This window comes from Podarcis liolepis (assembly GCF_965112155.1).
Source record: "Podarcis liolepis genome assembly, chromosome: 6".
Taxonomy (NCBI): Eukaryota; Metazoa; Chordata; class Lepidosauria; order Squamata; family Lacertidae; genus Podarcis; species Podarcis liolepis.
Genome location: NC_139559.1, coordinates 87223148 through 87245147, shown reverse-complemented (window position 1 = coordinate 87245147; position 22000 = coordinate 87223148). Strand labels below are relative to the sequence as shown.

Genomic DNA, 22000 nt, shown 5'->3' with positions numbered 1-22000 from the left:
CAAACTTTTGACAGTAGTAGCAGCAGCAGCAGCTATGAATTTAACTGCATAGTTAGGTTATTTCTGCTCTGGCTTTTCTCTCAGACCCGCCTTGTAGAGGAGACAGCAGAAGCAAGAGCAGAACGGATGAAAGAGGAAAATGTTCGTCTTAAGTGCCATTTGCGAGGAGCAACAGCAGACAGACAAAGGAGCCTGACCTCGGAGGTATGTTGCTGAATTGGGAATGCATGTTGTAGTGATTCCTGCTATCATTTTCACACAGTTCAAGATGGTGCTAAATTTGTGCCAGCAAATTTAGGGCTAAGACACACATTTTTTTTGTTAACCTGAGCAAGTCTGTGCGCTCATGAGAATACATTTATTGTGTGAACTATATACAGGCAACAGTCATGTCACATGATCACAGCAGTTTATAGGAATTGCTGCTTCCTATCTGTATTTTTCCAGTTCATACAATTTGCATCTCAATGTTTACCCAGAGGCAGTCACTAGTCAGGCAAACAAAAATACTAATTTGGGGTCTATTAGTCCTCATTTTATATCCCTGTATGTAGCTTTTAAGGGACGTGGGTGGTGCTGTGGGTTAAACCACAGAGCCTAGGACTTGCCGATCAGAAGATTGGCGGTTCGAATCCCCGTGACGGGGTGAGCGCCCGTTGTTCGGTCCCTGCTCCTGCCCACCTAGCAGTTTGAAAACACGTCAAAGTGCAAGTAGACAAATAGGTACCGCTCTGGCAGGAAGGTAAACGGCGTTTCCGTGCGGTGCTCTGGTTCGGCTGCTCAGCGGCTTAGTCATACAGGCCACATGACCCGGAAGCTGTATGCCGCCTCCCTTGGCCAATAAAGCGAGATGAGCGCCGCAACCCCAGAGTCGGTCATGACTGGATCTAATGGTCAGGGGTCCCTTTACTTTATGTAGCTTTTGCTATAAGGAAGAAAGGGGTGGACTCCTGGCTGAAGGAGGGAAGCTAGCACCTGGTAATCATTCTCATCAGTTGAGGAAAGGCAGTCTGGAACATATGGGCTCCCAGTTCAGGCACTCACACTTTATCCTGATATTAGGAAGTGAGGATAGTTTTGCATTGCAGTATATTCTTACCTTCAAGCCCTACTTTTTATTATTAAGATACAAACTGTAAACATTTCTAACCCTTGCTATTCATGGGGAGAAAAGGTCTCTGTCTGTCCTACCCTCCCAGAACAGGGAAGGGATAGAATAAATAACTTCAGAATTTTTCTCTAACATTAGCTGCCTAACCATACCTGGTCTACTCTGACATAAGTGCCACTGAGTTCAGTGTGGCTTGGATTGCAGGCTTTAAAGGGCCATGTTAGACAGAGCCTTTTTTAGGCAGGGCAAGAGGTTTTAAGACCCATTCTTTTGACTATTGAACTTCAATCATATTATTGTAATTGAGTTTGTAAGTGATGGGGCCACAGCTGCTTTTATAGTCTTGCTGGTGCACACAGGTCTTGTTATACAAAACTTCACTTATCTGAATAGGAGGAATTAGTGTCCAAACCATGCCACAGATTCAGATAGTCAAACAGCTGGATCTGTGTGTGGTACAGTAAACAAATAAGCAGGCTTAAACAAGCCTTACTTGTTGCATTTTGCTGATCTGCAATAGCCGTTTTGCCGGAAACCATGATGAGAGGGAGGGGGAGAGACTGGACAAATAAGAGAGCATTTGTTTCCTTGTTTGCCTTTTGCAATGTTTCAGAGGGTTTTCCTGTCGTTTTGGGGTCAAAACTCCATGCTTGAGAACGCATTAGAAATTTTCTCATAGTAATCGTTGACACATGATGCAAAAGCATGTTTAATTACTGATTTCCAGGAATGCATTATATTCAGTAAACACAACCTGCATGTATATAATAGCCCATGCTGGGGCTTTTTGTTTGTTGGAATGACAAGTAACTAGTAGTCTGAGAGCTGCTTTTAAAAATAAACACTGTCATGAGAAGTGACCCCTCTTGGTATTGCAACCTTTTTCTTTGGGGTTTGCAATTACAGGCCAAGAAGATAGTGCCCGACAGTCTCCATACAATTTGAAAGTGGGTCATTTTGATTTTTGACTAAGCAGCACTACTTAGCATGCTTAATGGCTATGAATCAAAATCCTGAAAATCAGATTCCATCTTGTGTGTTGAGCAGTGACTAGGTTCAGAAGTGTCGGATTATAAAACTACTGTTTTCCATTTATAGCCCTCCCCGAAAAGAACTTGCTACTCAGCCAGTGAAGAGCAATATAAGTCAGCAATTGACGCTGCCGGAAGGACACTGGAGGTTTTGAAAGCGCTACTACAAAAGGGCCCACCCCCTATTTGGTTCGCGAAGAAACTGGAAACTTTACAGATGACACTGAACAGTTTGAAGAACAGCATAAGTTGATAGATTTAATGCAACCTTTTGAGTGACTTCAGTACCTCAGACTGCAGTCCCACTAGAGATTCACAGCTCAAAGCCAAAGAAACAAAGTGCAGCCCAGTGGTAATTTTAGAGTAAGCATGTTGTATAGTTGGTTTGTAAAGTTTACAGGGTCTTATTGGTTCGAAGAGTGAAGATACTGAGCGAAGCTTAAGTAAGTTATTGAACACAGAATTAAAATACATTTTTTCTATACCATTTCCTTCAACTTCAGCCTGCCTCCTTTGCTTACCAAGAGCATTACAAACATGTAATGGAAACTAAACTGTGAGAACGAAGATTTTTGCTGTGATGCCATTCTCCCCTAATTTAAGTTCACAGCTTCCTCTAATTTAAGTTGCACCTCTACCTGCTGAATCAATTCTCATAAGAAATAGATTACACAAACATTTAACCAGTGAATTGTCCATTTATTTTTCCTAGTTTTCCATAAACGGTAATGGTTGGTGGAAAAAAAATCAGACCACACAGCCCATCCCTCTTTCCAAGCGCACAGGGCTGGATGCATGAGTTGCCATGTGGCCTAAATGCTGCAGGTGAAAAAGGCAAGCACCTGAACGGACTCTGAAGATACCTTTGAGGCCTTGGTTCCTGTGGAGGGGCAAGACTTGTCCAGGGCATTGCAGAAGCAGCTCTCTAACTCAAAACATAGCTCAGGGTCTTTTATCTGTCACCAGTTGGCATCATCTTCCCAGTTCAGCTCATCTTGTTCCCAGCCAACATCCACCTACAATAAAGATAAAATGCATTAATTATACCAACAAGCTCTGTAATAAACAAATGTTGCACAGCTAAGCTGCTGAAAGCCATTACTTTTTATTGGCTATCAGTGCTGATACACTTTACGTAGAAAAGTAGTACAAAGGGGATGCTGAAGGCAGAGACACCATCCCTCTAAAGTTCTGGTAGCCAACAGTGTTGCTCACAAACCTCACAACTCCTGTTTTCTAGCATTACTTTGAGAAAGACCATGGGCTGTATCTTAAGCCCGCTATAATATTTTATTTTTTTAAAAACTGATACATGTTGAACAAACAGAGGTATCCAAGTTCCAAATTCTCACCTCTGTAATTTCAGCTGCTGCAAATTTAGAAGAGAACTGTGCATCGCATTCGCTGCCGGAGACTGTGTTCAAGTTGTTCTGAATGACAGGATGGGGCCCCAGCTCTGGCAAAATCAGTAGTGCTGACGGAGGTTTGATGTCCGGGACCATGTCAGCAAACCAGTCCAGCTCTGTGTCATGCAACTCTTTCCTCTTCACCTGGATCATATACTCCTCCCCTAAACCACATTCCAACTTGGGAGGCTTCTCTAAAAGCGCCGCTTTGGGCAAACCGATTTCGTCTTGCTGGTGGTCCCTGTGGCCGTAGCTGCCACTATTGATGCTGGGTCCCGGAGATGGATTACATTTGAGAGTTCTGAATTCTTTTCTGAGCTCAAACATCGTTTGAGGCAGCTGCAGCTCTGCGACGTCATTTAACCCTACAGCAGTGAGGCTGTTTCCTGAGGAGAGTTTAAAGTTAGGGCTGTCAGCTGCACTGTCCCAAGATTTGCCATCTACATCGTGACCAGCAAGACAGGGACTGCTGTTCACACAAAACTCTTTCCTTTGGCTCTCTACACTTTTGTCAGCCTCTGGCTTTTCACCCTCGCTCCAGTCTGGCCATTCCTCTCCTATCTTCTCGACTGCATGCTGATAATTTCCACCATTCCTCAATATATTTAGTCCACCAGGAACATTGCTTAAGTGCAGAGAGTCTTGTTCTCCTGTGAAAGACACAGAGCATATGGCTGTTTTGAGGAGGGATGCATTATAAAAATTTAAACACACCAACATACATGGCTGCTTGCACTGAAGAGACATAAAAGGGAATCCAAGCTGAAGAAAAGTCCACCAGATCAGAACATATTAACCTAGCCTGACATCTCTTGCGGCTATCAACCTAACCAGTTAAAAATAGTAAGTTCAATGATATGAAAGGTCTGCCGTCTAAAGTGGCTAAGAGCTATAAATGCTAGATTTTTTCCCACAGAGCAGAAGGCATTGCAGAATCTTCAGAGCCTTTTTAGAACTTTTTAGGACTGTGGCAATGAAAAAGAAAGGCCAGGATTACCTTCCCTTAAGGCGACATTGGACTCTTGCCTTGGCACATGGTTCCTGCTGCTGAAGGGAAGATTCCCAGAGCTGGAGCACTTGAGAAACATGGAGTTATTCTTCTGCAGGGGCTGATAAATCAGCCTTCTCTCGCAACTTACTACATGATTAGGAGAGTCTACAAGGATACACAAACCCAAAAAATATGGAAAAATCATCTATCAACAATATTTGCTTTTCAAAACTTCCACTTACTCAGACGCAAAGGTATCATTCTAAGCAGTTTAAAGCATAGCTAAATTTATTTTGAATTCTGGCATGCTTTAATGAAGCCAGCCAATCTGAATACATTTAGTATCTGCACTTAACTGGAATTTATTTTTGTCAGTTGCACTTTTTAGCACACCAAGCACATTTGATCACTCTGCCCTGATTTCCCACAAACAGGTCTTGGGGAAAGACAGGGATTTCTCTCACTTGTTAGGCTATGAAGACAGTAAGAAACAGCAGAGTCTGTTGTGCTTTTTTTAAAAAAAGAAACTTCAAATACTGCAAGCCTAGCTGGGGGAGCGGGAGCACATTTATTTCCTTTGTGTTTTAGTTTGGGGGAAGATATCAAACAGCATGGGAGACTCCTGCTGTCTGTGTCCAACCAATGGAAGTGAGAACTGGAAAGGGATGAAGGCTGTTAATCATTGTTGCCAGAGGTTCATGTGCCCTCAGTGGAATGAAAGATACCTAAACAGGGCTTTTAGGCACTGTGGTGTTGTCATAAACCCATTAAAACTGTTAAGTGACAACACAAACAGTCATTTAGGAAGGTAGGCAACAAAACTTTTGCATAAACTATAAACTTGAACACCAGACTCAAACAACTTGATTACAGAAAGGAAGATCATCTGCAGAGAATTTCAAGATTCTGGAAGATTTTAAATGAGAGTTCTCACCCAAGAGAGATTCTACCCACACATACTTACATTTTAAATAAAGGTTCCATTTAAAATAGACCGATTCAGGAGCTTTGGGGGGGATGAGTGGACGACCAGCTGCTCAGCATATACACAAAATATGAACAGCTGGGCCTATTACAATTAGCACATAGTATTTTTTATTAGGCTTGTTCCATCGATGGGAGCAATGACCTCTACCAGCCACTAGTCACCCAGTGCACTTTTGACTCACATGCCACAAGTAAATTTTCTGTTTAGAACTAGTTGCCTAAACATCATCCCAACCCTGAGGAGAAAATCACTGGGTTCAGCACCTATTCCCAGCTGAGAGCTAACCGTCAGCCCTGGTGCTTTCCTAATTAGAGCAACAATGCCGTGTCTTTCAGAAAATAGTTCACTAATTATAATCTGTTGCTCCAGTTACAATCTCTGCTCTGGTTTGAGGAGAAGAGGAGGCCTATGTGCAGCTCAACTGTTTGTAGGAGAGCTTGAAACCTGCTGTTATTTACTTACCTTCTGGGGAAAGGTCTGTGGTTTTCGTGAAGCTTGGAGCTGAGCTTTTGAAGATCTTTGTCCTGTCGCCTCCCACAACAACTTCTGGTCCGAGCAGTGAAACCAGCACCCCTAAGCTTTGCAGCGTTGCAGCCACCAGAGAGTCGCTGGTATCTCGCAGCCCCAGTAAAACCTACAATAAGGACAGGCTATCAAGCACAAGCCCGTTCAACTGGGGAACCGTTTGCTGCAGGTTCTTAATCCTCTCTTGACAGCCCAACCAAGTCCCTGTGGCATGCCTCATTCCTCTAGCCAACTTCCTTCTGAAACCAATGTGGGTAAGTGAGCAAGCCCCACCTCCCTTCAACACCCTGGCTTCTTCACAAAACCAGTAATAATGAGACTAGATAGCATCTGCTTACAGTGGATTCTAACCCTGAACACAGAAATAAAGGTTTGGAGAAGGAGGTTCAGTGTGAGTCAACATGCCAATAAGCAGGGTTTGTCGTCTAAATGGGAAATAGGGCTATGATTGCATAGAACGGGCTGTACGACAGGGATGAGAAATCTGTGATTCGAATCCAGTTCCCAGGGATGGAGGCCCCCATTTCCTGGCCCTGCTTTGGGAGAAGGGCACATGTGTTTCTGCGGTTACACACAGGGACACAGTAGCAAAGCTGAACAAGGGGGGAGATGGGACACGTGGATATAATTTATAGATATGGGCAATAACTTGACTTGTTCCAGTGCCGGACAGGCTTTATTTTGTCGGGAACCCCACCACAGAAACAAGTGCTTTCTTGATACGTTAGTCCCAGATTCCTGCCTTGTCATATTCACCTGTGGCAATATTACATTTTTCAGCTCTTTCTGAGTGAACAGCTCTGCGTAGGCATCTAGGTGAGACAGCAATACCATCCGAACGTGCTCTTCATGCACCTCAAACAGTTTCAGCAGCACGGGGCTGATGTGCGCCTGGAACACGGCCGGAGACAGCAGGCCATTGATTTGGCTCTCCCCCACTTTATCTAAAGCAAAAAGGGTTGGAAGGGTCAACAGGGTGTCTGCTGAAGTTGGCGATTTGAAACCGCCAACGCGGACAGGAAAATGTCTCTAACTACCACAAAGCCTTCAATCTTACAGTAATGTGTGGCAGCTTTTCTCTAGCGATGCTGCAGCTGGGAGCAGAAGCTTAGCGCTTCCATCAGCCAGAGAAGCGGCAGCTGCAGGGAATGTTTCTTCTCTGCCCCCAAACTCCCAGTTGGCCTGGGATTGTAAAACGGAAGGAAAGCATGCGCAGGTCTCATACATTGCCCAGGGCACTAAGGGCTGCTGGGTTGTGTGGCTCTGCAAGAGTTACAGCAAACCACCTTGAGAATCGTGGTCTAAAGATGGGACACAAATAAACGACGAAGCATCGGCAAGTCCAATGCATTGACCTATTGACTCTTCTCGTGGTTGTAGGTGGGTAGGCACTATAGGAAAAGCAGCCTGGAGCCTTACGGGAAAAGGAATGGCATCAGTGGGTGAGAAGCAGAGTACCTTTCTTCTGCCTGGTATGTTTAGGCCAGAGGACAAGCTAATCTCTACAAGGGAGTTAGAGCATCAAGCGAGAAGGAGGGGCAGTAACAGGAAAGAATGGCCTTATTGTGGGCAGGTATATAATGGTACAGCTGTCCGCTTCAGCACAGCTTGAAATTCTTCATCCACTCATATTTCTAATGCGTTGCACTTAATCTGAAGAGATAATGAAAATTTCACCTTTTCTTGGACCAAGGAGATGGGGAAGGAAACTCTTGACAGCTACTGGCTCAGCAAACACCAGCGGATTGAGCAACAGAGGTACCAACCGCAAAGCGATCAACTTTTCTGACAGGCCAGCCACTCTGTCCAGCAGGAATCTGTATTGAGAGAGAAATTGCTCAGCCTTCACCATTATTGCCTCGCAATGCAATTGCTGCACCAATTTCCTCCCCTCTCCTTTCTCGCTCGCCCATTTACAACCCAAACACCGGGACTGTATCAGTCGTATAAATGCCCAGTGACTTGGGAGCCCAGGGCTATGGCAACAGAGCAGTGGACAAAATCCTTTCAGGAATGGCAAATCTATTTCTGGTATTTCCAGATCCAAGACACACCTGGGAGTAAGTCCCACTGAATGCAGTAAAGATTTATTCATTTGAAGAGATAATTTTCATTTTTTGTTACACTGAAGCTTGTATCACAGTGTTATTTGGTCACATGTATAGCTGCTAGATGTTCTGATTTATCTGCATTCTTGAAGACTGCTTAAGTCTCACCCATGCTGGCCCCGAGTGATTTCTCCAGAAGGAATGGAGCCCTTGAAAGCAAAAGATTTCTATGCCCTTGCTGTGTATGCCTATACATTAGAGTACAGTGGTGCCCCGCAAGACGAATGCCTCGCAAGACGGAAAACCCGCTAGACGAAAGGGTTTTCCGTTTTTGAGCTGCTTCGCAAGACGATTTTCCCTATGGGCTTGCTTTGCAAGACGAAAATGTCTTGCAAGTGTTCCGATTTCCCCCCGCTATTTCCCCCCTTTTTCTAAGCCGTTAATAGCCTTTTAGCCGCTAATCCGCTAAGCCTTTAATAGCCGCTAAACAGCTAATAGCACTAATCCGCTAAGCTGCTAATAGGGTTGCTTCGCAAGACGGAAAAACCGCTAGACGAAGAGACTCACGGAACGGATTAATTTCGTCTTGCGAGGCACCACTGTACTGGCATGCTTGAAGTGAGGAACGTCAAGTGTGTCTCTAAACATCTACAGAGTGCAATTGTTTCAGTCCTACATATCGTAGCTCAGTACTACACAATTATTTGCATGATCAGACCACCATTCAGTCCAGCAGCGCTTAACCAGCTAACTTCCCCAACTCTATGTATAATGGCTTTGGTTATTTTTACTTTTAAAATGTAGTATCTTTTTTTTTTTTGCAACAAAATGGTGCTTATTGTTTATGTTGAAAATATGGAATGGGCATGGGGGGAGAGAAATGTTCACGGCATGCTTCACAACTGAACTAATACCCAACTGTCTAAAGTGGGAGCTCTGTTGCCACTAAGTTAGGGAACTAAAATGAACTAGTTGAGACTGCGATTCTCATTTGCACCCTCATATACATGAGAACTAGTAATGAGACAGGACATCACTTGCAGTCATTGCAAAAGGAAGATATTTTTCTGCAACGTGCCACTGTTCTGACAGACACAAAACAACGTTTTTCAAGAATGTTACCACAGCTTTTTTGGAGTGAAAAGGACCCCTTTTCAATCTGTGCATTAAAACCAAATCTCACAGTTGATGCCCACGGTTACCAGAGAAAATACTAATAAAAATACTACAGGAAAGAAGACTTTTTATAAATAGCGGCAAGCTAACCTAAGTAATCAATTAGCTACTGCCATTTTTCACTTACTTGAAAAATTCAGTTTTCTCCTCTTCCGTTTTCAGTGTTAGACTGTTCAGAAAACTCACAACTTCCAGAAAATCATTTCTGATAATGAAAAAAAAGTCACTATGCATCAAGAATTGAGAAGCAGAAGCAAAAGGAATTTGGTATCCACAAAGGAACAGAAACGCTTAAGTAAAGTAGAGATAGAGAAAGTAGGGTAAGATTTTCCCTCTCATTTCATGCTGCTGGAAATCAAGGGGTTATCTAATGGAACTGAATGCTGGAAGAATCAGAAAAGACAAAAGTACTTATTTACATGGTGGTATGAGATCACTGGAGCCAGGTATAGGGGGTGCTAGGGGCTCCAGCCCCCTCAATATTTAGAATCAGGAGGTCCAGCCCCCCCCCAATATTGAGGGGGGCGACATCGCCGTCACTGCTAGGCACCCCAGCCCACACCCAGAAGCCGAAAGGGGGATGGGGTGAGCAAGGGCGAGTGGCGGAGCCCAGCAGTGCGATCCTCCTCCTGCCCCACTGGGGCAGATGCGTCATGTCATGCACCCCCCCCATGTGACTGGTGAGTTGGCGCCTCTGTATGGGATTCACTTCTACATGATGTAGCGATTGATGGCCCCCACCATCCCTGACGGCTTTAAAAGGGGGTGAGACATTCATGGAGCAGCTGATTACTGCAATGCGCTCTATGTTGGGCTACCTTTGAAGGTGACCCAGAAACTACAACTAATCCAGAATGCGGCAGCTAGACTGGTGACTGGGAGTGGCCGCCAAGACCACATAACACCGGTCTTGAAAGAACTACACTGGCTCCCAGTACATTTCCGAGCACAATTCAAAGTGTTGGCGTTGACCTTTAAAACCCTAAATAGCCTCGGCCCAGTATACCTGAAGGAGCATCTCCACCCCCATCGTTCTGCCCGGACGCTGAGGTCCAGCTCTGAGGGCCTTCTGGCCGTTCCCTCGCTGTAAGAAGCCAAGTTACAGGAAACCGAAGGCAGAGGGCCTTCTCGGTAGTGGCACCCACCCTGTGGAACACCCTCCACTAGATGTCAAAGAGAAAAATAACTACCAAACTTTTAGAAGACATCTAAAGGCAGCCCTGTTTAGGGAAGCTTTTAATGTTTAATAGGTTATTGTATTTTAGTGTTTTGTTGGAAGCCGCCCAGAGTGGCTGGGGAAACTCAGCCAGATGGGGGGGTATAAATAATAAAATTGTTGTTGTTGTTGTTGTATAAATAATAAAATTGTTGTTGTTGTTGTTGTTGTTGTTGTTGTTGTTATTAAAGGCTACTAGTCATGATGCCTACATTGTACTCCCACTGACAGTATACCTCTGAATACGCTAATCTAGAAAGGCCTATGGCTTGATCTAGCAGAGCTTTTCTTACAGTCTTAGTAGTCGTACCTTGGTTGTCAAACGCCTTGGTACTCGGACATTTTGACTCCGGAACACTGCAAACCTGAAAGTGAGTGTTCCGGTTTGCAAATGTTTTTGGAAAGCCCAACGTCCAACGCAGCTTGAGTGCAGGAAGCTCCTGCAGCCAATCGGAAGCGACGCCTTGTTTTTCAAACCATTCCGGGAGTCAAATGGACTCCCGGAATGGATTAAGTTCAACAACCAAGGTACCACTGTAGAATTAAAATTTGGGGTTGTATCCGACGATGTTCTGCTCAGCACAATGGACCTATGTTAGTCATGCCCATTAACTTCAACTGGGTCTAGTGAAAGTACAACCAACAGTGGATACAACTCTTTCAACTTTAGAAGGAAATCATAGGACCTGGCCTTAGCCTACTTAAGTCTTCAGATGAAACTTCAGAATGTATATTAACTGACAGAACTGAATTACGCAACAATTCTAATAAGAAGATACTGTGACATTTCTCTTAATCATAACTTCCAACTTATGGTTGGAAAGTACTGTATTTTTCACTCTATAGGATGCACTTCCCCCCCTCCAAAATTAAGGGGAAATGTGTGTGTGTCCTATGGAGCGAATACAGGCTCCTTGGCTTCAGCGATAGCAACGCGAAGTCTCCGAAGCGCAGAGGGAGCGCTCCCTCCGCGCTCTGGAGGCTTCGTGTTGCTTTCGCTGAAGCCTGGAGAGCGAGGGGGTCGGTGTGCTCCGCAGGCTTTGGGTTCCCTTTTGCTAAAGCCGGGAGAGCAAGACTCTCCTGGCTTCAGCAGAGAGGGAGAGCTACAAAGCGCCCCTTTGGAGCGCAGCGGGAACTCGCGCTGCGCTCCGAAGGCTTCGGGTTCCTTTCACTGAAGCCAGGAGAGCAAGACTCTCCTGGCTTCAGCAGAGAGGGAGAGCTACGTGGCGCCCCTTCAGCCAAGCGGGAGGAGAAATGGAAGGGGCTCAGTTTCTCCTATCACTTCGCTGAAGGGGCGCTGAGCAGAGAGGGGGAGAATTTTTTTTTCTTGTTCTCCCCCTCTAAAACAAGGTGCGTCCTATGGTTGGGTGCGTCCTACAGAGCGAAAAATACGGTATATTTTGTTTATCAGAGGCCAGTATTTAGGCAATTTCGACTACTGGGTGTGAAAAATGTTGGCAAATGTAACCTAGAAAATCAGGATTTCTAAGAGCGTCATTTCCTATCACACCACTAAAATTGGAGTGATTGTACTTGTAGCATATGATGGTCACTTTAATCCTCCGCTCCTAATCCGTAATTAAATTCTTTTAAGGAGTACGCTTGTTACATATCCCCAGTTGTACGGCTCCTTTCACCCACACTCAAGAGACCTCTGATGATGACCTCTGAATTTCATACTTAGGTAAGCTTTTAAGGCATCAGCACACATTCTAAGACTATGCTCACCTGAAGAATTCATGCCGCAATAAATTGGACAGTGGAGAGCGGCCCATAAAATCTGGGTTTAGCAAAGTAGACCGTAAGGTGTGGTGAAAGCTGGATATAACGTCCTCTGAAACTGAAAGACAGTTTGGCAATCAAATCTATGTTAGAAACTCAGAGCAAAAAGACAGGCTCAAGCAATAGTGGGGGCACTTAAGGCTCATTCTTCTGCACCATAAGCTTAACAGCAACACTTTCAGCAACAGGAATGACTTTTCCTGCAGTTTAAGAATGCAGAAAACAAGGTTTGGCCAGATGCCAATGCAAGCACTAAGAAATATCCTTCCAAGCCAACACAAGGAGAGAACACCCTTAAAAATAATATTAGCTTCTACTTTAGGACTTAGTCCTACTTGATAAATTATGGGAAAATACTCTTAAGGAGGGACATGGGTGGTGCTGTGGGTTAAACCACAGAACCTAGGACTTGTGGTTTGAATCCCCGTGACGGGGTGAGCTCCCGTTGCTCGGTCCCTGCTCCTCCCAACCTAGCAGTTCGAAAGCACGTCAAAATGCAAGTATATAAATAGGTACCACTCTGGTGGGAAGGTAAACGGCGTTTCTGTGCGCTTCTGGTTCGCCAGAAGCGGCTTAGTCATGCTGGCCACATGACCCGGAAGCTGTACGCCGGCTCCCTCGACCAATAAAGCGAGATGAGCGCCGCAACCCCAGAGTCGGTCACGATTGGACCTAATGGTCAGGGGTCCCTTTACCTTTACTCTTAAGGAAGTCATTCATCGTGCCATTTAGCTGGTGGAGCTTCTGCAGGTATGTGGCACCTATTCCTGGGAATATTTAGGGCAGATTCTCTTCCACCAAGTGGGCCAATAATATAAAATAAAATATGCCAGAATGACCTCGATGCAGATTATCATGCTATTTATCTAAACCCTTAGCTAATATATGCAGGTGGGACAATTAAGCCATTGCTATGTCTGCACTCTTCATGTGCTCTAGAGCGCAACTGAGAAACCATTTTAAATAGCAAACCACTGTTAGCTACTGCACAGTGCTTGCATTTAGGACAGCTATTGTTCAGACTCATTACAGTAGAATCTTTCATGGAGGAACCCTGTATATTAAAGTCCCTCGATACCATTCATTACAATCTTTAAGAGGCGACATGTTGTCCCTGAAATTGCAAACAAAACCATCACACCACTTAAGAAGTCCTACATGGGGTATATTTGGAACCAGAACATTTATTCAACAACACCAGCAAATTCTGAACTATCGGGGAAATAATAGACAACTCAATTCTTCCGGAGTGAATGTTCTTGCTAAGGCAACAATTTTAACTGCGAGGACGTATTTTCCATACCAAAAGCAGCTCCTTAGAAGAGCCAGTCGCAAAGGGAACTTGGGGTTACTTATTTGCAATGATGCCATTTCAATTCCAAAAACTCTTACCCTCTTCATTTAAATAAGTCAGCAGGTTTTCAACCATTACACCAAATGAGTAGGCATCACGGGAATGCCCTTGGCCGTCAGGAAGAAGTTGGAAGTCGTCAGACTAGAGTCATAGAAAGAGGATCACACAGCAGAAACTGGCTTAGTCCCTTTGAAAATACTTCCCACCTCTGACTCCAGACAGTTTGTAAAAAATTTATTTTATAGCCCTGCCTTTCCATTAAAGTGTTCAACGCAAATTACAAAAATTAAGAACAATACCATAACAAAATACGAAAACAATGGAAAACAACAGACCATATAGTAGCAAGGAGTCTAAAAAACACAAAAGCTTAAAAGTCTAGTTACAAATTGAAAAAAGCCAGGATACTGAATTTTAAATACACTTTACATGTTAGAATACAACTTGAAAAGGAAAGGGATTTTGAGGTGCCAAATTTGGACTCTGGTTAAAAATGTTCACAAACAGAAAATCCAGAGACAACATTCTTGAGGGTTTCCCCACGCAATTCCAAAATAGAAATTTAATAGCAACTTCATCTTAGCATCTTTTAAAGAAGGGTCAGCAAACATTTTCAGCAGGGAGCCGGTCCACTGTCCCTCAGACCTTGTGGGGGGCCGGACTATATTTTGGAAAAAAAAATAAATAATGAACGAATTCCTATGCCCCACCAATAACCCAGAGATGCATTTTAAATAAAAGGACACATTCTACTCATGTAAAAACACGCTGATTCTCAAACTGTCTGCGGGCCGGATTGAGAAGGCGATTGGGCCAGATTCGGCCCCAAGGCCTTAGTTTGTCTCCCCATGTTTTAAAGTATCTTCCCCACAGATGATAACGTTAAGTTAGCTGCTTATTGGCTCCACCCATCAAATTTAAAACGGATAGTTTTCTGAGCTTATTTTTCAGATCTCCCACATAAACAATGGAGGAAACTTACCAGTTCTTCAGGTGGAATGCCAGTCTTCTCCCGTATTGACTTGATACTATGCAGGAACTATAAAGAGAAGAAGCCTTTGAGCCAATGAATGGTGATTCTAGCACTGTGCAACACTATTACTTATTAAATTTGCACACCACACTTCATCGGTAGACCTCAGGGGGATTGAAACATGACAAACTATGAAAAGCATATACTACAGAAGTCTTCACATGTTAGCTGTCATCCTTATAATCTTGGTCATACATTGATCAAATATTCAAGAAGCTGTGTCTTTCTGTTTCACCCCGGAAGTAGCAGCTATCCAGAATGCCTTGCCCAACACAGTGCTTTTCAATCTGCTCTGTAGAAGAATGGACTCCACAACAGGATATATTAAAGTGGGAATAAAACCACTCCACAGGTCTTCTTTACTATGTTTAGGGGACGCGGGTGGCGCTGTGGGTTAAACCACAGAGCCTAGGACTTGCAGATCAGAAGGTCGTCGGTTTGAATCCCCGCAAAGGGGTGAGCTCCCGTTGCTCGGTCCTTGCTCCTGCCAACCTAGCAGTTCAAAAGCACGCCAAAGTGCAAGTAGATAAATAGGTACCGCTCCGGCAGGAAGATAAACGCCGTTTCCGTGCGCTGCTCTGGTTTGCCAGAAGCAGCTTAGTCATGCTGGTCACATGACCCGGAAGCTGTACGCTGGCTCCCTCGGCCAATAAAGCGAGATGAGCGCCGCAACCCCAGAGTCAGCCACAACTGGACCTAATGGTCAGGGGTCCCTTTACCTTTTACCTTACTATGTTTATGGTCAATTTCTTCTTGTATTTTTGTCCTTGGTTTTTATGTGTAGTGTTTGTGTTGATACTAAAGCAGATGCTCTATTTAGTCGTGCTTTTACAGAATGTAGAAATTCCCTGGTATTGTTTGCATAACCCAGGCATAGGCAAACTCGGCCCTCCAGACATTTTGAGACTACAGTTCCCATCATCCCTGACCACTGGTCCTGTTAGCTAGGGATGATGGGAGCTGTAGTCCCAAAACACTTGGAGGGCCAAGTTTGCCTATACCTGGTATAACCTACGTTAACCACTTGCTTTGTTCAAATATAAGCAGGATATAAATTGCCCAAATAAGTAAATAACTTGCTTGTTCATTGCAGCTAGTGAACCCTTGGCTAAAAGATAATTAGCTGCCAGTCTTGCTGAACGCCATCATTTAAGGCAGCATTAAACGCCCTCCAGGCAATGTTCTAGTCCAGCTAGTCAGGGTTGCTGGAAGATGCAGTCCAACGACATTTGTGTGGTCCATGTTTGCCACTCCTGGTTTAGGGAATCTGCAAGCTGGCTTCACCCTTTATTTCAAGGCAACAAGGCTTGCTAATGAGCCCACACGCATTTCAACCTAACAAACTTTAAATTACCCGACGCAGGGAGTTCAATAGCAAAGACCACCCAGAAGCCAGGAGATGCCCTCCTGGGCATGGCAAAGGAGTGGCCTCTGTGACTCTACCTCTGCTGTTGCTTCATTCTGGTTGCAGACAGTTTCCATGCCTCCTAGCTTCCAGTGCCCATCTTCACTCACAAATACAGAAGATAAGCAAACATTGTTGTGTGTCAGGTGTCCCTAGAATACATTTTGAAAGGAAGGGAAAACATACAATAAGACTGGGAATAATTGTAGGCATAAAACGCTCGTTAGTACTAATTGGGTGTCACGAGACTCCAGAGGAGAGCTGCCAAAACCACAGAGGAGGTTTATATGCCACCAGAGAGCTCTTGCAAGGAGAGGAGCTGTATGCCAGGCCAAATTTAACTAACATAACTCAGTTTACTCCCAGCGCACCATATCTGGGCAAGGAGAGAAATTTATGCTGCCTCAGGGTGTGCTCCCTTCAAATCTGCAGAAGAAGCACAAAACAACTGCTGAACAAACCAGATGGGAGACATTGCAATGAATCATGTAAAACACTGGGAAAATACAAAGCCAGTCTCAGAAGGCACGTGATCTGTTGTGTATTTCAAAAGGCATTTTCCTTTATTCCAACACCTATGGCCAGATGGTAATACCGCCAACTTCCCAGCAGAAATGAATTTCCTTTCACTGCAAAACCCGCAACTCCCAACTCCAGGAGCATAGGAAGATCACGATTCTTTATGCTACTAATTTCAACTAGCATCATTTCGCATGTCACACACATATAAACCTCCTCTTCTTGCTGTTCTCCCACACCAGCCAAAATTTAATGCACTATTTTAAAAATCAAATTTCTAGTTCAAATCAAAGCATACAAATAACGAGTTTATGCGAAAGTATTAGCTTAATATATCTGCAAAAAAGTGCTCAAAGGTGGTCTTGCAATAAAGAATTTGTTTTACTTTTGGAACATATTACGCAACATGCATATCCAAGGGGTCTTCCTAATATGCCGTTTCAAAACCAGACAGTGTCAATCATCAATATATTAACCTGGAAGACTGAATGAGGCCTCCGAAGAACTCATCAGTCCTTCTTGCCATCTGAAAACAGCCCGGTAGCTTTGCTATCAGTTAGCATTAAGTAAATTAATTTAGCTCTGAAACTGCTCATTTGAAAAAAACAACAACAAGCAAACTGAAGACACATGATTTTACATGTCCAATATCTTGCATTCAAAGTAGCACAATGACCAGTTCCTCAAGCAAAGCTCCCTCCATACATTACAATTAGTTTAGGCCATGAAAATGTGGTGCTCTCCAGATGTGGTGGACTCCAATTCTCATAATACCTAACCATGGGCAGATGAGAATTGTGGTCAAACTACCTAGAGGGCACCAATGTTTTTCTATCCCAAACATTCACCTCTCTTCCTAGAAGTAGAGAGAAAACCAAACCAAAAACTCACCCTATCATGGAGGAAGACAAGAGCCTGCAAAACATCATAGATACCAGCGCATATCTCTGGAGAAGAGAGGGTCTCCAGTACTTTCTCCAGTGGCTGAACACGCTCTGTAACCAGGTGGATTCCATCTGTTTCCACAGTACAAGAAAGGAAGCGCAGAAGGCAAGGGTGCCGTAAAGTTTTCAGGTGCTTCCAAAACGCAAGATAAAGCCACTCAGTATGGGGCATCACACATTATACATCACACATTCAAACAGGGAAAATGAACAGAAGTCTACATTGCTTTTTTTGGCACAGCTTGATTTTCACATGATACGATTTGATTATTTAATTTCTACGCCGCTTAATATATTTAAAATATATCCAAGCAGTTTACAAAAAAACAACAACCCTGAAACAACAGTAGTCAAATAAAATATTACAAAAATACAGAGTTACATATTAAAAAGTTGCATTAATACAAAGTTACTTATGTAAATCGGTATCAATTCATTTTCTTTCTGACATACCTTCCCTCTCAGCCTCCGGGTTCTCAGCCCCTGGGTTCAAACAAACTCCCCACCCACAAAAGCCTCACAATGAGAAGAACTTTTGGAAACAGCAGACATCACCATAGGCCTATCACTCTAGATTTGCTTTTCATGGGCAGGCCCAAGGTGGGTGATGCTCAGGCTGCCTACAGCTGTGCCCCATTCTCCACACCCAGTTCCAGGTGCAGCACATTGGCTGAGGTTTCCTGGGATCTAGAAGATGGGGAAAGGGTCTTTCTCAACTCTCAGCTCTTCCTTCATTTGCCACTTTATTTTCTTGTTCTGTATACCCTTATTCAATGCTGACAGCTCAATAACGTATCTCTAGCTTTCACTAGTTTCTGCTCATGTTTTGCACTGGTGAGTTTGAGCTGTGTTGGCTAGCCAAATCTGGAAGAAGCTGAGTCATATAAGCTCAAGGCGCTGTGAATTAGCTAGAATTCCTGTTAGTTTGGTTTCGGCTCCTGCTCTAAGTTGGGTGAGTAGGGGAGAGGGAAAGCCTGCAACAAAAGGAGGATATTGTACTATTCCTAACCCGAGAGTTATCATTGTCTCTGAGGTCTTTTTATACGAACCACCCTGGAAACCGCTGGTGAAGCAAGTTCTAAATTTTTAAAAAATAAATAATATGCCAAATATAATACAATACCTTGGCAGCTTTGTTAACATTGTCTTCATTTTCTCTCTTGTACACAAAGACAGAAGCAAGTTTGCCACGCTGCAGTACCGCTGGGTAAATATTGACTCCAGAGGGTAAAGTAAATGGAGGCTCTTGCAACGCATCACGCTTTAAAGCGCTGTTCTCTGAGCCCATTACCTTGTAAACTCAAGCCGTTTTGCAGCGGGGGTTTTCTAGTGTCAAAGCAACTTTAAAGAGAAGCGATTCCAGGCAAATTAGTCCCAAGAGATGTTACTGTAAATTCCTCATAGCATCCTCTGCACAAAGATGAAAGACACAATAAATAATTTTAGATATCGTTTTGGCTTTTCTCACACACACACACAAAAAGAGCTTAATGCTGCAATTCTAAATGAGACTTACTTTCAAGTAAACATGCATAGGATTGCCTTGAATCAGTCTTGGGACAAAGGGTTCGAATTCCAATCAGTGTGTTAAGCACAGAGATTCCAAGGTTCAAAAGGCAACATCAACTTTTAACAGTTCTTTGCGTTAAAGAAACAGCCACACTATTTCTACCAGTTAATGCTAAAACATACAGCCAGAAGTAGGAATATACACAGGAAAGCACCAGAATCTAAATTCTCTGGAAGCAGCAAATTAGCTGTGCTCACTGCCCAGCCCAAATTTTGTTCAGTCAAAAGCAGCAAAGGCGAGAAGTCCACTTTAAACTTATCCATGAACATGATGTATTTGGGGTTTATAAATGAATCCAAAGAATTTCACAGAATCATAGGATTGCAGAGTTGGAAACCTTTGCCCAACGTGGAACTCGAATCCATGAGATTAAGAGTCTCATGCTCTACAGACTGAGCTATCCACAGACACCTTGAAAAATTTAATATTTTGAAATTGGATCCTTTCAAAAACTTATGCCAATGAGAGAGGAAGAGCACCAGAAAAGTAAATCAATAAGAAAACAGTTTACACACTGTATTAAGAAATAAAGAACTCAGTTGTGTTCATCTGCAACAGGCTATGTAAATCACTTGTGGATTTGCCCCTTGAGCCTGATGTTGAAACCTCTAACCATCCCTATACGATGCACAAATTTTTCTTTTGTCCTTGGCTCTGAAGGATACAGAAAAAGCCTACTTCTAGTGACGGCCTCTTATCTTCTAAGCACTTTTGTGTACTTCAGGTGTGAATTTTCTGGTTTTCCTCTGCAGCCTTAAGCTTGTAAAAACAAGATTTTTTTAATACTCCGGAAAAACGTGTTTGTTACACAACACCACTCCCACCTGTTTTTTGTGAGGACAAAATCAGACAGAATAGTACTACGTTAAGCCATTAATATTTTCGTGTGTGTTATTTAAGCAAAGTTTGATGGGCACCTGGAATTCAGCGCCAGTAATTATGTGTTGCTTTATATCAGACCCAGATAAGAAAATCTGCCACTCATGCCAACACACTGCAAAGGTTTTACCACCATTTGCATTTTTTTGCTTACCCTGCCCAACAAAAACACAACCCACCTCCTTGACAGCCCTTGCTTTTCCCAACTCTTTGCTTTGTAGTAGTAGTATTGATTATAATATATTTATTTATACCCCGCCCATCTGGCTGGGTTTCCCTAGCCACTCTGGGCGGCTCCCAACAGAATATTAAAAATAGAATCAAACATTAAAAACTTCCCTAAACAGGGCTGCCTTCAGATGTCTTCTAAAAGTCAGATAGTTGTTTATTTCCTTGACATCTGATAGGAGAGCGTTTATTTTCTGGCCAAACTATGTCATCAGGGAAAGTCTTCAGTTAACATGCACACACACACACCCAAGTCTTGCAACACTTTCAAAACCAACAGGCCTTCTGTAATAAAAGTTTAAAAGGACAATAGCTACTTTTGTCAGATGCACTCTTAACTCCCACCACCAATAGCAACGTGGTACGCACACGATTTTTGCGCATCTAGTTCAGGGTGCACTATGTGTCCGACTGGGCTCCGTTCTGCAAGGGGTTCTCCCATAATGAAGCTGTCCGTGTTTAAGGCGTCTTCCAAGACTTTGGTGTTTTGCTTCAATGTCCAATCACAGCTTTTCCCTGGAGCAAACGAATGTGAACCAATGTGTTTGAAGGGAAAAATCTAATTTGCATTCCACCAGGCCTTAAGGAGAGCCCCAACACTGACAGGCAGCACCATCAACTGAAGTGTATCATCATCATCTTTACCATTTTAACTATCATTCTTACCTTTTCTTTACTTTTTTATCATCATCGTTTATTGAATTTGTATACAGTCATACCTCGGGTTGAATGCGCTTCAGTTTGAGCACGTTCGATTTGCGCTCTGCGGCAACCCAGAAGTAACGGAGTGCGTTACTTTGGGGTTTCGCAGCCTGCGCATGTGCTCAAAATTACGTCACGCACATGTGCAGAAGCGGCGAAAAGCGACATGTGCATGCGCAGACGTGCCGTCGCTAGTTACATTTGTTTCTGGATGCGAACGGGGCTCTGGAACGGATTCCGTTCGCATCCCGAGGTACCATTGAACAGTGGTACTTCGGTTTTAAGTACTTAATTCATTCTGGAGGTCCGTACTTAATCTGAAACTGTTCTTAACCTGAGATACCACTTTAGCTAATGGGGCCTCCTGCTGCTGCTGCGCTGCCAGCCCACGATTTCTGTTCTCACCCTGAAGCAAAGTTCTTAACTCGAGGTACTATTTCTGGGTTAGCGGAGTCTGTAACCTGAAGCGTCTGTAACCTGAAGCGTCAGTAACCCGAGGTACCTCTGTACCGCCCTCTACCCGGAGGTCTCACGGCGGTGCACTGAATAAAACCAAAACCACATAACCAAAATAAAAACCACCACCTTGCAATTACGGGGGGGGGGGGAAACTCTCTCATACACACATACACACGTGCAATGTAACAAGCAACACAAGCTCCTCCAATGGACTCCGAGCTAGATCCCCACAAACAGTGATCGAAAAGGTTTATTTTTTTGCCCCCCCCCATTCCCCCCCTTTTCTCCTGAGAGAGGAGCTAGAAGGAACAGTCCCTCTCGTCGGGGCCCAAGGCGGACTCGGCCCGGAGGGGCGACCCCCCCCCTTCCCGCCCCGCTCACCTGCTGCCCCGAGGGCGGGGGGCGCCCCCCGTGCCGCCCTTCCCTTCGCCGCCCTTCCCTTCTCCGCTCCCGCACCGCCGCTTCTCCCGTCAAGGCGAGTTCGGAGGCGGACTTCCGGCCCGAGGAGCACCATAGAGTCTACAGCACAGCAGCCGCCGCGCAGAGGCGCTTCCCACTTCGAGGCCAGGAGGCGGACTTCCGGCCCGAGGAGCACCATAGAGTCTACACCACAGCAGCAACCGCGCAAAAGCG

At 44.2% G+C, this 22000-nt stretch overlaps 2 protein-coding genes across 9 annotated transcripts in view; one reads left to right on the top strand and one right to left on the bottom strand.

Moving 5' to 3' along the window:
- FIRRM (FIGNL1 interacting regulator of recombination and mitosis) overlaps window positions 1-2629 on the top strand; it is a 26661-nt gene extending 24032 nt beyond the window's left edge. Inside the window, exons 23-24 of the mRNA XM_083506756.1 lie at window positions 85-204; window positions 2210-2629. Coding sequence (XP_083362882.1) covers window positions 85-204; window positions 2210-2395 — 306 coding nt within the window. The 3' untranslated portion in view covers window positions 2396-2629. The remainder of the gene's footprint in view (window positions 1-84; window positions 205-2209) is intronic.
- Window positions 2381-22000, bottom strand: SCYL3 (SCY1 like pseudokinase 3). Of its 8 annotated transcripts, none has more exons than XM_083506778.1 (17): window positions 21749-21892; window positions 20524-20722; window positions 19765-19923; window positions 19046-19155; window positions 18653-18939; window positions 17477-17662; window positions 16105-16218; window positions 14611-14667; window positions 13667-13769; window positions 12221-12332; window positions 9404-9481; window positions 7730-7869; window positions 6809-6996; window positions 5990-6161; window positions 4546-4704; window positions 3495-4198; window positions 2381-3158 (listed from the first exon to the last, which is right to left on the bottom strand). In XM_083506778.1, the coding sequence occupies exons 5-17, from the start codon at window positions 18815-18817 to the stop codon at window positions 3102-3104; spliced, it is 2235 nt and encodes a 744-aa protein (XP_083362904.1). In that variant the 5' UTR covers window positions 18818-18939; window positions 19046-19155; window positions 19765-19923; window positions 20524-20722; window positions 21749-21892; the 3' UTR covers window positions 2381-3101. The 8 variants fall into 8 exon arrangements, with proteins under 8 accessions (XP_083362904.1, XP_083362903.1, XP_083362902.1 ...); XM_083506777.1 differs by having other exon boundaries at window positions 19765-19858; XM_083506776.1 differs by having other exon boundaries at window positions 19765-19858; window positions 20578-20722.